The 13400-nt window shown below is 44.9% G+C and overlaps 1 protein-coding gene across 4 annotated transcripts in view; it reads left to right on the top strand.

Moving 5' to 3' along the window:
* Nucleotides 1–2296: 2296 nt before the first annotated feature.
* agap1 (ArfGAP with GTPase domain, ankyrin repeat and PH domain 1) overlaps nt 2297–13400 on the top strand; it is an 86716-nt gene continuing 75612 nt past the window's right edge. The window contains exons 1-3 of one of the 4 annotated variants that reach the window (XM_088998797.1): nt 2297–2552; nt 2836–2959; nt 3031–3239. In XM_088998797.1, the coding sequence (XP_088854923.1) occupies nt 2315–2552; nt 2836–2959; nt 3031–3239 (571 nt within the window). In that variant the 5' untranslated portion in view covers nt 2297–2314. Of the gene's footprint in view, nt 2553–2835; nt 2960–3030; nt 3240–10501; nt 12269–13400 lie in introns of those variants that run through there. The other 3 variants (XM_088998807.1, XM_088998780.1, XM_088998789.1) reach the window with 3 other exon arrangements.

The raw sequence follows: 13400 nt of genomic DNA, 5'->3' as shown, positions 1-13400 counted from the left end.
TTTCCAATTCCGGCCAGGAGATTTGACCACGTCTAAGTGGATCTGGTCGGGGCCCTCCCTCTTTCGCAGGGTTGCACACATCTCCTCACTATGGTCCACTAGGTGGCCGGAAGAAGTCTCCCTGTCCTCCACGACCTCGGCAGATATAGCCCGCGCATTTTCTGTCGTCCTGGGTCGTTTCGGACGTTTCGGCACGCCATCCAATATCACTTCGGACAGGGGCCCCCAGTTTGTGTCTGAGCTCTGGTCGACCATGGCACAGTCCTTAGGTGTGCAGGTACACCGCACTATGGCCTACCACCCGCAGGCTAACAGCATGTGTGAACGTTTCCACCGGTCACTTAAAGTCGCGCTACGGACTTAAGTATTTGGGGTCAACTGTCCAGAGCAATGGAGAATGTGGAAAAGAGGTGAAGAAGCGTGTCCAGACAGGCTGGAGCGGCTGGAGAAAAATGTCAGGTGTGATGTGTGATAGAAGGGTTTCAGCTAGGATGAAAGGAAAAGTGTATAAAACCGTGGTCAGACCAGCCATGATGTTTGGACTGGAGACAGTGCCACTGAAGAAAAGACAGGAAGCAGAGCTGGAGGTAGCAGAGCTGAAGATGTTGAGGTTTTCTTTGGGAGTGACCAGGTTGGATAGGATCAGGAATGAGTACATTAGAGGGACAACTCATATTAGAGGCTTTGGAGAGAGTCAGAGAGGCCAGACTGAGATGGTTTGGACATGTCCAGAGGAGAGAGAGTGACGATATCAGGAGAAGGATGCTGAGCCTTGAACTGCCAGGCAGGAGACCGAGAGTAAGACAGAAGAGGAGGTTTATGGATGTGGTCAAAGGGGATATGAAGGTAGCTGGTGTGAGAGAAGAGGATGCACAAAACCAGGATAGATGGAGGACATTGATTCGCTGTGGCGACCCCTGAGGGGAAAAGAAGAAGACTTAAAGTTGCGCTACGGGCCACGCTATCGGACGGTAACTGGGTCGACCGGCTTCTGTGGGTCCTGCTCGGGTTACGTTCGGCCCCAAAAGAAGACCTTAACGCCGCTCCGGCAGAGTTAGTGCTCGGCCAGCCGCTCCACGTCCCTGGTGAATTTCTGCCTGAAGCTTCGGGTACACCTTCTTTCCCCCTTTGGCCAGGAGTGCCCCTGACTCCAGCACCATTTCACCACTGCGTCCCCAAAATATTCGTTCCGTCTTCTCTTAGGTCAGCCCGGTTTGTCTTTGTGCATCACGATGCCCACCGCTCTCCCCTCCAGCCACCGTACGTATGGGTGGGCAATGGGAGGGCATTTCAATAGACAGGGTCAACCGGTTCATTTAGTTATGGGCGAGGACATTTGGCCGGCCTACGTTCCACGTCGCGGACGCCCCCGAAACCTCCAGCCTCACCACGCCATGTCAGGGTTGAGTGTCCTTCGCCCACTCAGGTCTCACCCGGATCACCTGCCCGAATGATTTCACCTTCACCACCGAACGACGGACTGCGTAGTCGTTGTGGCAGGCTGGTCAAGCCCCCTGCAAATTTTTCACCTTGACCTTCCTTCTGGCTGTGTCGGGCACTAGGGCCAGGCATCTCACCCAGCAGGTGCACTGGAGGGGGCGGGTTTATGTCACATATATTTCACTGCATTTTCAGTTTGATGGAGATCCACTTGTTAGCCGTTGGAATAAACACGTCTCCGCATTCAGTCGTGTGTGCTCTTTCCTCAACGGCTACAATGTATACATTTTTCTTTGACACATTTCACGACTTTCGTAAACTATAGGAACATGTTTTGAAAGCATAAATGCTTTTGAAAACATACTACGCTGAGTGTAAATAAAAGTTGAAACTGATGTAATTTTTATGCCAAATTATCAGAGCTCAACAGTCAGTAACTATTTTTTTACTTTTGTTCTTTAGTCCATGTAGTTTATTTTTCACTTTGACTTAAGTATGTAATTTGTAGTGCGGAGTTCGACGTTTAACTTTTTTTAAAGACAAATACCTGGCCTTCTGCTTAAGTGCTTTTGTACACTCTGGTGACATGACATATTTTAAAGGATGTGACGTTCCACATAAATCCCAGCGGAAGTAGATATTGTTGCTCGTTTCCAGGAAGCAAGACGTGTTCAAGCCTATTCAATATTCCCAGTAATATGTCTAATGTTGGGATGGCCTTTTGCGTACTACTGTAACAACACTAATTAGATTTTTACAAGGGTGAACGATGAGTCTGATAAGTGTAAGTTGTTTATAGTGTACTGTACATATACTTCGATACTCGACTTACGCTGAGCGTTTATTTTGAAATGCTCAACACTAGCAGGAAACAATGCGGGAAATAACGGTTGTTCCACCTTCGTTTGTACCGTGGATCCAGTCTACCGGGGATGGACCGCGATACACTGGACGAAACAGCGGCCGAAAGGAACCAAACAAAACGGGACAAGTGATCGCTTCTAATGGAACCGCAGCGGTTCTCACTAGCGGATTTCCGAGACGGAACTTCGACAGGCTGAAACAAACGAAACAAGGGTCGAGGGGGAGAAAACACGAACCAAACGCTCCGGGTAGGACCCACCAAGCAGCTGTTTTCAAACCAAATATCCACTTCAATTTTTTTAGCATACTCGTGTTTGCTATTCCCCAAAACGACATTATTTGAGAATCTCACACGAAGTGGGAAGCTACTTCTAAGTAATTCGATTTAGCTGGGGTCCAGCTAGCAGCTACCGTAGCCTATTAGCCGCAAGGCCATTGTACTGTATTCCTTATGACTGGACGTCGGTCCGGAATCTTGTTTTGACCCCCATAAATCGGAGCCACTGTCCTCCTCCTTTCATGCCGTGACAGTCGAGACATGGAGAAGCCCTGTTCAGGCTACTGCAGGTCTGTCAGCGTCCACAAGGCGGGACCCGGGAGACGGCCGGGACCGAGTGCCTGCAGCGGCCAGTAGCTCCATCACTTCTCAGCAGTTGTGAGTACGATCGTGATCGTTAGGGTGCGGAATAGAAGTCGTGCTTATGCAATTTGCATCCGTATATTCAGTTCTACAGTAAACGTCCCACAACACCGGAAGAAGCCCCTCACGGAGATGAATTACCAGCAGCATCTCGCGAATTCGGCCGCCATCCGTGCCGAAATCCAGAGGTTCGAGTCCGTCCATCCCAACATCTACTCCATCTACGAGTTGCTGGAGCGAGTTGACGAGCCATTGCTTCAGAACCAGATCAGGGAGCATGTCATCGCCATTGAAGGTAGGATACGAGTTGCTGCTCCTCCGCAGAGCTGCTTAGGTTGTGTTTGAGGAACACTTCAAAAGCTGAATTGTATTATGGTATGTGGCGACCATATTATGAGCTAGCCATATCGGGTCATGATGCTGAAAATGGTTTTGTAGTGGCTGTTAAGTTGCGTAATGAATGCTGTTATGTTAACATGAAGGGAATTTTCGAGGCAATATTAAACCACCAAGCCACCCACCCATTTAAAACTGTGCATGGGTGGCTATTGACATGGCTGATGCATCCATGCTAAAATAGGACTGCAGAGGCCCCCCTCTTGTTTTCATATGGAATTGTAAATGTCAGCATTGTTTTGATGTGGTGGCTTCAAAACTACAAATGAGCAGTTTCGGTTAGAACATCTCATCCCATCATACATTTGACAGTTCAATTGAAATTTAATTTACACCAGATTATTTTCAGACAGACAGTGGCTTTTTTTAGGTGTTTAGGTGTTCAATTACCTTACATGTTTCGCCGTATACTTCCGCCTTCGTTAGAGTGTCACGGATGTTGTTGTGACACGCCTTTTTCAGCTGATGTTACTATGAGGGCGTGACCTACCTGTCAGATCTGACAGGCAAGTCACGCTCCCCGCTGTTCGCTGACATCATGGACTGGGAGAAGGCCAGAGTCATCCGCACCGAAGAAAACAAACATCAGCGCTGGATCAGGGAGGCCATTGAAATCCGGAAGCGAGAACCAAGGACCATCAACAGGGATGAGGGAGTTTACATGCTCTCTACCACCTGGAGCAGTATCTTGGAGGGACGAGCGGACAGCGGGGGACGTGACTTGCCTGTCAGATCTGACAGGTAGGTCACGCCCCCATAGTAACATCCGCTGAAAAAAGGCGCGTCACAACAACATCTGTGACACTCTGACGATTGCCTAAGTTGGCGCCAAACCATGTAAGATAATTGACACCTAAAATGACACCTAAGGAACACCTAAAAAAAGCCACTGTCTGTAAGAAAATAATCTGTTGTAAATTAGATAACAAGTAGACAAGATGAACATAACACAACAATTGAAGTTTAGTTGAAGTCGGATTGTTTGCAAATACCGCTGCAGTTTTATGGTCCAACATGCAACTTTCCAGGCAGTCTTATCCTTGTCCTGTTTGGTCTTTCTGATCTCTGCTTGAGGACCATCAGAGAGTGTTAAACATCACTTTGTTTGGTTTCCTGACATGTTCTGTCCCCAAGATGAAGGGTTATTTATTTGTAAATGTTCAACTGAAGGCATCACTGATGTAACGCAGTAGCAGAAATTTCTACACCTTTTGTCCATAATGCCTTCCATAAACCCTACCCCCATGCAGATTAACAGACATTCAATTCCTCTCGGTTAAGTGCTTGTGTGTTTTCTGCGCATCGTCATCTGTTGCCCTGCAGGCCCTTTTCTCTGTGCATAAAGCTGAGTGAGTGAGTTCTCGGCGGAGTCGTGATGTCAGGATTCTAATACTCATCGAAGCACAGTGGCCATATTGCAATGGCAGCATGTTAATCTGCATTTCAAGTCCCTTTTTCCCCATTGTGCTTTGTGGTGTGATTGGCCTGTGGCAGACGGTAGAGAGAAGACACTATCGATGGGTTGGGTGACATGAAAACAATGGACACAACTGCTGTATCGACAACAATAATGAAATATTTTGTGAATCCTGGATTAACATGACAGCTGTAATGTCGTTCATGTGCATTGAGGCAATCTCTCAGAAGGCATGTTGCTGCCATTCTTTAGTACAGAAAACAATCCATCCAGAAAATAAACAATCCATGCAACACTGGGTTGCATGGATTGTTTTTTTTTTCAAACACACCTCAAGGAAGCAAGAAAACATAACATAAAGGTGCAGGCAACTGTCGTGCGTTTAACGGTGCATGTAGTTGGCTTTCAATGGTGTGAAGTTATCAACCCAGCAGTGTGACCTGAACCAGTAGGTCAAATCTAGGTCCCGGTTCAGCCTCTCCTCTGACCAATTGATGGTGAGTTAAAGAGAACCGGGATTAGTGACAAACACCACTTTTCCTTTTCCTTAATCCGCTTGCCAGACACTGTTTGGCAATCAGATCTTCAAATGAGTGAAGTGTGAGGGAGATTATGGAGGTTGGCGGCTTTACTATCTGTTCATGTCAATGTGTGTGTTGTTTTAGCAATTCACGAACGTACATCTAAGATTGTTGGTGCCGCCCATGTCCCACTCTTTCCAATCTGTGTCGTTCCAGTCACCCCGCTGAGTCTTGAGTCTTTGTCTCTTAAAGCCTTAAACCCTTTGTTCAATGGGACCCCCCTACCTTCTGACCCCCTTTACAAACACGAAGCCCACAGCCTGACTGACGTTTTTTTTCTTTCTGTCTTCTTGGTTTGCGTGACAATTACTGAAGATATTCTGCCTTTTAAGAATAAATCCACCATTGACCTGTGACAGCATCAACATTTGAGCGGTTTCATGGGTTTTGAGCTGAGTCTTAAATTGATAGAAATTTGATGGACATTGACGAGTGCTGATGTCTTTTTTCCACTATGCTAACCTACCCCCCCAAAAAAATCAAAAGATGAAGACATGTTTTTTTGTCGAAATTTACTGACATCTAATACATCGAATATAAGCAGAACTACACAATGATTATGCTTTACCCTCCCCGAGTATGGTATATATTCTTACTGTCCTTTTGTGCTGGTCAAAGAGGACTGTGACTCTATTTTGATATTGATCAGGTGTCCAGCCGATTCGTGATGGAAATGAAAACAAATGTCTGGGAAAAAACTCACAAGAAAATCCACAGAGTCCTCTGGGTTTTCAGCTGAAGCTGTAACTGTAGAACCACCTAATGGTTGTATGCATCAGCGGCATGTCGAATGCTGCAGCTGCACAAGGCCGCTTACTTCCCTGTTCTCCAAACACTCCCCAATGAAGGGAAGCGCCGGACACTGACCCAAACAATAGCAGAGGCAAGTCCCACACGGATCACATGCAGATATAAAAATAGACTTCCTCTCCTTAGTATAACAATGCTCTTGCATCTTCCTGCGAGGGTGGCAGGCGTGCACCTGGTGAAACCAGACGGCAAGGTGATTTGAGAGACAAGCCATGCATTGCGGTCCAAATTCGTAGGCTTGGTGTGAGGAGGCTTTGGAGAGAAAGTCAGAGAGGCCAGACTGAGATGGTTTGGACATGTCCAGAGGAGAGAGAGTGACTATGTCGGGAGAAGGATGCTGAGCCTTGAACTGCCAGGCAGGAGACCGAGAGGAAGGCCCATGAGGAAGTTTATGGATGTTGTCAAAGAAAGAGGACATGAAGGTAGCTGGTGTGAGAGAAGAGGATGCACAAAACCGGGTTAGATTGAGGACACTGATTCGCTGTGGCGACCCCTGAAGGGAAAAGCCGAAAGGAAAAGAAGGTGTGATTACGGTTCATTATTCTTGTATGAGTTGTAACTTTTCGATGAAAGTTTTTGCATTTGTTATTTGTCCTGCCCGTTTAAATTAGGTATTCTGATCACATACTCCTTGTCATAAAAAACACCGGAAACTACAATACAAATATCACTTTATCATCAACTTTCACATGAAGCTTTTGCTGCATATGAATGTATTCTACCCACTATACTCATGAAATGCCACCCCCACTACAAACAGCCAACTCACTAATATGTGAACTGTATTGTGGGACTGATCTGAAATCTTATCCCAGGAGCCACGTCTCCAACAAGGCAGTGTGAGGGAACAGTAATGACTGAAAAGTGGCAGAGGATGAGATTTCCCTTGAAGAAAGAATTTCGAGAAGACGGTATGCAGATGGAGTTAAACATGAATAGAACATGAACACTTTCTTAAAGAGCCAAACACATAAAGTTTCGTCCCTAAATTTAGAACCTACAAATTTGTTCTTTGGACACAGTGCACTTGTTTTACTTCTCGGTCTTCCATTGTTTTAGACTAAACAATTTAATTTCATGGATCAACAACCTTGATTGAATCTTGTGAGAATGTAGCATTTTATTCACAGTATTTGAAAAGTATATTGTCATGTTCATACCTGAAACATTCCACACTGCAGGCTGTGACTCATAACTCACTGGTTGCCTTTTGGTCCTCATCCACGTGTATTTGCTAAGATTCCAGCTCAAATTATTTTTAGTCAGCATTCTTTTACATCCAGAAACAACATCTTGTGGTGATAGTTGCTCTGACCATGTGTGCCGCCCCAGCTTTCGGAGCAACTGTTGATGTCGTTCCTATGGGATAAATCTCATCACATTAGAATAACATTGCCGACCCCTAAGTTCATTCCAATAATAATTGTTCACAGACATCAGTCTGGATAGTTGTCTATTTGTTAGCCTTGCTCTCACAAGTCAGCCCAGTAAGAATAAGCGCTTATGAGAATGTTTGGATGCAGTTTTATGTGGAGTCCATATTCTGCTCAGACAAAGTGAACTACTGGATGACGCTCAGCAGGTGGCAGCAGTTAGTTTGATTTGCTGAATGTGAATGTTGGCATTTCTGAGCATGTGGAGATGTTTTACAATCAAGCTCAATAAACCGCATGTGTTCTGCTGGTGAATCGCACAGTGTACGTTTGATGAATATTGCATAATTTTACATCTTATGTTCCAAAGATCATTGTCTATGGATGTGAAGTAAACACACCAACGGAATGTGAGTTTTTCTCATTAAAAAGTAGAGGTCACTGCTGATAAAAAATCTTTAAGATTCCCGTTTGTTGGAAGATTTCTTTTTAAATACGGAAAAAAGAGTGATAATAACCTTCAAGCTGTGTCAAGCCTTCAAGACAGTGCAGTGTGTGTGTGGGGGTGTTCTTGTGATGAGCAGAGGAAAGTAGGTCAGGCACATTACTAATGTCTTCTTCTTCTTTTCCTTTCGGCTTTTCCCATTACGGGGTCGCCACAGCAAATCAGTGTCCTCCATCTTTAGAGGCTTGATCCGCATGTTTGTTTTGGCCAAGCTTTTACGTCGGATGCTCTTCCTGACACAACCCTCTGTATTTATCCGGGCTTGGGACCGGCACAAGAAGACGTATGTCCCTTTGTGGCTACAGAACAAGCAACTCACTCAGTCAGAGGCTCCCAAACACAAAATGGTCATCGGCACAGCAACATTCATGTATTTGTTGTATTTGTGGATTTGTTGCTTCGGGAGCTTGCAAAATTGTTGCCCATGTTGCCCTCTGGTCTCAGACCAATGGGCAACTTTACATGAGAACAGGAGATCATCTGATTGGTTGTTCATATAAGCACAGACCAGCTGTGAAACACCAACCAACGTTTGACATCAAACCTTTCATGAAGCCTCCAAGAATGCTGATGAAGGGGGTCAGTTATGTTGTTGCGGTTACCATCGCAATTTCCCTGTGTCTAAACTTGATGGGCAACAGGCTTGATTCTCCTCTTACCCACATTGATGCTATTTGTGCGATGTGATGTCTCAAAGGTATGCCTTAAAATTTTTATTTTGAATGGCACTGGGTTTGTTGAGCTGCCTGCAGGCAGTATTGGACCTTCCTCAAACTGCTCTCCCGCTCTTCCCATCACTGGCTGACTGACCCATTTTTACTGTCTCCAGTGGGGGTTGGCACTATGGGGGAGGGAAATGATATAACTTCTGCCGCTGCAGCATTCTGGTGTAAGCATCTGCCATCATAACACGACACGGTGAACAATAAAATGGTGAATGAGTGAAACTGGGAGGATGGGTCATATTTTATGTTGGCCTCGCCACGTTAACTGCATCCCAGTTTCAAATCAAACCGTAAAGGTGACCTTGCATATTGAACATATCACTAAAACGGATTTTGACATGGTACAATATGGTTTCGCGCTTAATCACCTCATCGTCAATGGGATGAGTCACCCACTCAAACTCTGACCTTTTCAGCCAGTGATGTGCAAAATTGTTGTTGTTAGGCGGGAGAAGGGTGACGGTTTAAATGCTGTAATAACATGAATATGCAAGATCAATGCAAAAGCAATAAGCAGGGATTAGTGCAAAGAAAGGAGATAACCACACTGTTGCTTACCCGCCAACCTTGGATAATAGCTGCCTTTGTAAATGATTGCAATTCCCGTATAAAAGTTGTAGTTTGCCATACATTATTTGAAATGATCAAAAAACCCTAACAAGCGGATTAGTGCAAAGAAAGGAGATAACCACACTGTTGCTTACCCGCCAACCTTGGATAATAGCTGCCTTTGTAAATGATTGCAATTCCCGTATACAAGTTGTAGTTTGCCATACATTATTTGAAATGATCAAAAAACCCTAACATAAGCGGAAATACAGACAGTTTATCGCGCATGCACACGTGCTACTTTTATCAATCCCAACGTACGCAGCGATAATATATATATATATATATATATATATATATATATATATATATATATATATATATATATATATATATATATACAGTAAAGTCTCGTTATATCGATATCGGATATATCGATAGTCCCGGTTATATCGATATTTTTTTCGGACTCCCTTGAATATCGATATAACGAGACTTTACTGTATATATATATGATTGCCGTGACAATAGTAGCAATTGGGGGCAACATTGTCGTTGGCTGCTGGGAGTTGAGCCAAAATGGTCTTTTTAAGATCGGTTCACAATTATGCCCTTTCTTTGATACTTGCACTATGTACAGTTTTTTATGAAACATTTTTTTGCACATTTACAGTATACATCTCAGTCTTCTTACATTTTTAGTATGCTTAGAATAACCAAACTGAGATTTGTTTTGTTTGTTTACGTCGAACAGCCACACGTAATTTGTTCTCCTTCATATTGATGGTTTTAAACATCAGAAACACTAGGTGAAGTGCCCCAGCACTCCGATTTGTCCCATTTTTATTTGCCCTCATCAGTATCGATCTGGGGGAGAAGTGGCTAATTTTGATTCGAAAAAAATATAAGATCGATAGTCTTCCCTCATCCCACTAACTGAACTGTGAATCCAATAGCACACATGTTCACACCACGGATGAAACTGAATTTGCGAAACAGCAGCCAAGTTGAGCAGGCGGGTGTTGGGGGCGTTACCGATAAATTTGACTGACAGCTATAAACTTTGCGAGCACATTCCGCCCCTTTCGGTACAAAGTAAAATCCGTGATGGTATTTTGGCAGCCTCCGGTTGGAGAGAATGACTGAAGAGGAAATCGCAAAAAACACGCGGCAGTCGGCCGAGTTTAATGTGTTTTTATCTGTAATGGAAAACTCTCGTGGGGAGGGAGTGCAAGGTCGCTCAACAGCAAAGCTGGCAGCACCGCTTGATTATCCATCCCATGTTTTCTCTGTGGCCTGCGAGTGTGTATGCTTGAGTCCGTGCGCGTTCGAGTGAAACGGAGCGGACGCCATAGAGACTTGCGGACGGCCCTCTTCTTGTTGATGTGAAGCTTTTTTAGATGATGATGATGATGATTCCGTCGTGAAGGTGAAGGATGGTCGTCTGGCGGCCCAGGGCATGCACGCCCACAACGAGACACCACGCGGTCGCAGGAGACGGAACGCGGTGAATAAATGTAAGCGCGGTTTTGGAATAGAGCGACGAGATCCTGTCGGGGAAGACACCTGCGCGTTGTTTTTTCCCTCCCTTTTTGAGGGGGAAGACTTTGCGTGGCCAACTGAATCCTATGGGGATGAAGGCGGAATGTATTTCCTGTTCGCTTTTGCGCCTCTGGGTGACTGGAGATCGCTCAATTGTGTTCACCATTGGTGCTGTTCAACTTGTTTAACATGTTGAGAAATGTGCGCACGTGAGTCATCTCCTGCCTGTAAGGGAGCTGCTGTACAGGATGTTTATGGAGTTTTTTTTAGAGGTGCTGATTTACAATTTCAGCCATGTTCCTCCTGGAGGGGAACTGTTCTGAAGGGATGGAGAGAGGGACGCCTCAGAGGAAAACGGTGTTCCGCATCTCCCTTACGCTGGTGAAGAAGGAGACATTGGAAGATGGCGCTGGCCCCATGGAAAAGTCAAAAGTAGGGATCTTCAGGCAGCAAGCCTCACTTGAGACCCCGCACTGTGGTCCACTAGAACAATTGCAGGAAGTGGAGAATGAATCAGATGATTTTTTATCGCAAACACACATGAGGAGCTTCAGGACGTATAGCACTGGCCAGCTGGAGCAAGGGAGTCTGAAGCTGTACTGCAAGAAGCATGGTCAAATAACAAAGAAAAACAACACCCCGTTGATAAATTTGCATGAACCGATAGCTTCTCACAAACATGAGAAGAACATTCCTACCAGAACAGACTCTCCTGGGATTGCTGTGAGTAGTGGCATGATGAAGATGAAGAACCTCTTCAAATCAAAAAGTTTGGAGACAGACCCTGAGTCATTCACCTACAGTGATACGCTGCCACACATAAACGGAATGACAGCTTCAAACGGGACACCACCAACACCAGAGACTCCACTTCAACAGGATCCCACCAGGCTGCTCCGCCGCAGCTTCAGCTTCCGGCACTGGACGGGCAGCGAGCGGCTACATTTGCAAGCACGAATGAAGGACAAACACCATAGCAGCTCTGCTTGCGCATACCACTATCTGGCCTCCGGAGTCCCAAAAGGAAACCAAGTGGATGCCATGCTGCAGAGCCACACCAGCCATCCTCGCCTAGGCACCATAGGAAAGAGTCGGACGCTGGAGGTCGGAGCCATTCTGAACAAGACAGATCCCGTGTTTGAACATAGTCGGTGGGAGAATGCTCATGGCAGTAAGAATCACACACTGGACAATAGCGACCTACAGGTTCTGACTCCACGCAAGGACGGTGCGGCCCTTCGGAGAGGAGAAGGAAAAGTACAGTCGAGTGAGAGGAGGCTGGTACGCTTCTTCAGTGGCATCTTCTCCCGCAAGGACGCATCTGCTTCCTTGACGCCAGTGGGAAGCCCCAGCACAATCCGCTCTTTCTTCCACAGCACCACTCCTTCGCAGTCCAGCACAGAGAGTGTGAACGGAAGCTCAGGCGGTAAACAAACATCTTTTGTATGTGTGTGTTTAGGGGTTTAATGTGTGTTTGTTTCGGACAGGAGGGGGCTGTTTTGTTGAGACTGATTCTGTTTGTCTTTCATTACTTAGGGCAATAAGGCCATTTGCAGTTCATGTCCCAATTGTAAACAGAGACAGCTCAGGTTTAAGAGGAGTGTCAGTTTAGGTCAGGTGACGATGTTGAGATAACAAGCATTTTCCAGACAAAAGTGGCAATGAATGGAAATAGCAGTGAGGGCAAAGATGAAGTTATAAGGAAAATCAGAAGAATCTTACAGCGATCTTCCTTCTTGTTTGGTCATCTTGGGAATGTCTGATCTCCCAACCTTTTACAGGTAGTTGGTTAATTTTTGTGGAAACCATCATTGGGCCAGGGCAGAATCAGAAGGTGGTTCCTTTTGAATTGACATAACTGTTAGTGAGATCAACTCCACTTTCCTTCGTCACATGACAATGTGTTTAGCTGATGTAAGTCTACAGTGTGAAACTGCTGTTAACATTGTCTGTGCCCTGGTGCTTCAAATATTACTGCTGTCAATTAATCTCAGTAAATAATGTACCTTTTTTATTGTTTGTCTGTGTTAGCTCTCAGGTTGGGGGGAGCAGAGGACTATTCATACCATCTATTTCTTAGCAAGAGAATATATATATATATATATATATATATATATATATATATATATATATATATACACACACACATACATATATATAGTCAATTCTACCAATTCTACCAGCAAATTTTAGTTCGCTAACGAAGCCTCTTGGATGAGAAGCAAAACAAAGAAGTATAGATGACGGCTGGAGAAACCTTTTCATAGACTTTTTTTTATTGTTGTGAAGATTGGTCGTGAGTAAGGCTCGACCGATTTAGGCATTTTTTTACATAGATATCAATTTTTGACAGAAAAAAATATAGTTAGCAGATTAATCTGAAAATTTACTTAAAATATGTAATGCATAAAATAACTAGCCCGCATCACGTCTGTGTAAGCTCTCAGTCATACAGGAGTGGTCCATCGATAGCCCGCATCACTTATAACATGGCTTTTTTGCTGTTCGCGGTCTTTTCTGGTTACTATTCTCCTAAGAATAGCAGGGGTCACCTGTAA

Source organism: Hippocampus bargibanti, linkage group LG01 (genome assembly GCF_051943395.1).
Source record: "Hippocampus bargibanti isolate YZ-2025 linkage group LG01, ASM5194339v1, whole genome shotgun sequence".
In the NCBI taxonomy this organism is placed as follows: Eukaryota; Metazoa; Chordata; class Actinopteri; order Syngnathiformes; family Syngnathidae; genus Hippocampus; species Hippocampus bargibanti.
The sequence above is the reverse complement of the archived record's forward strand: the minus strand, read 5'-3'. Positions and strand labels throughout refer to the sequence as shown.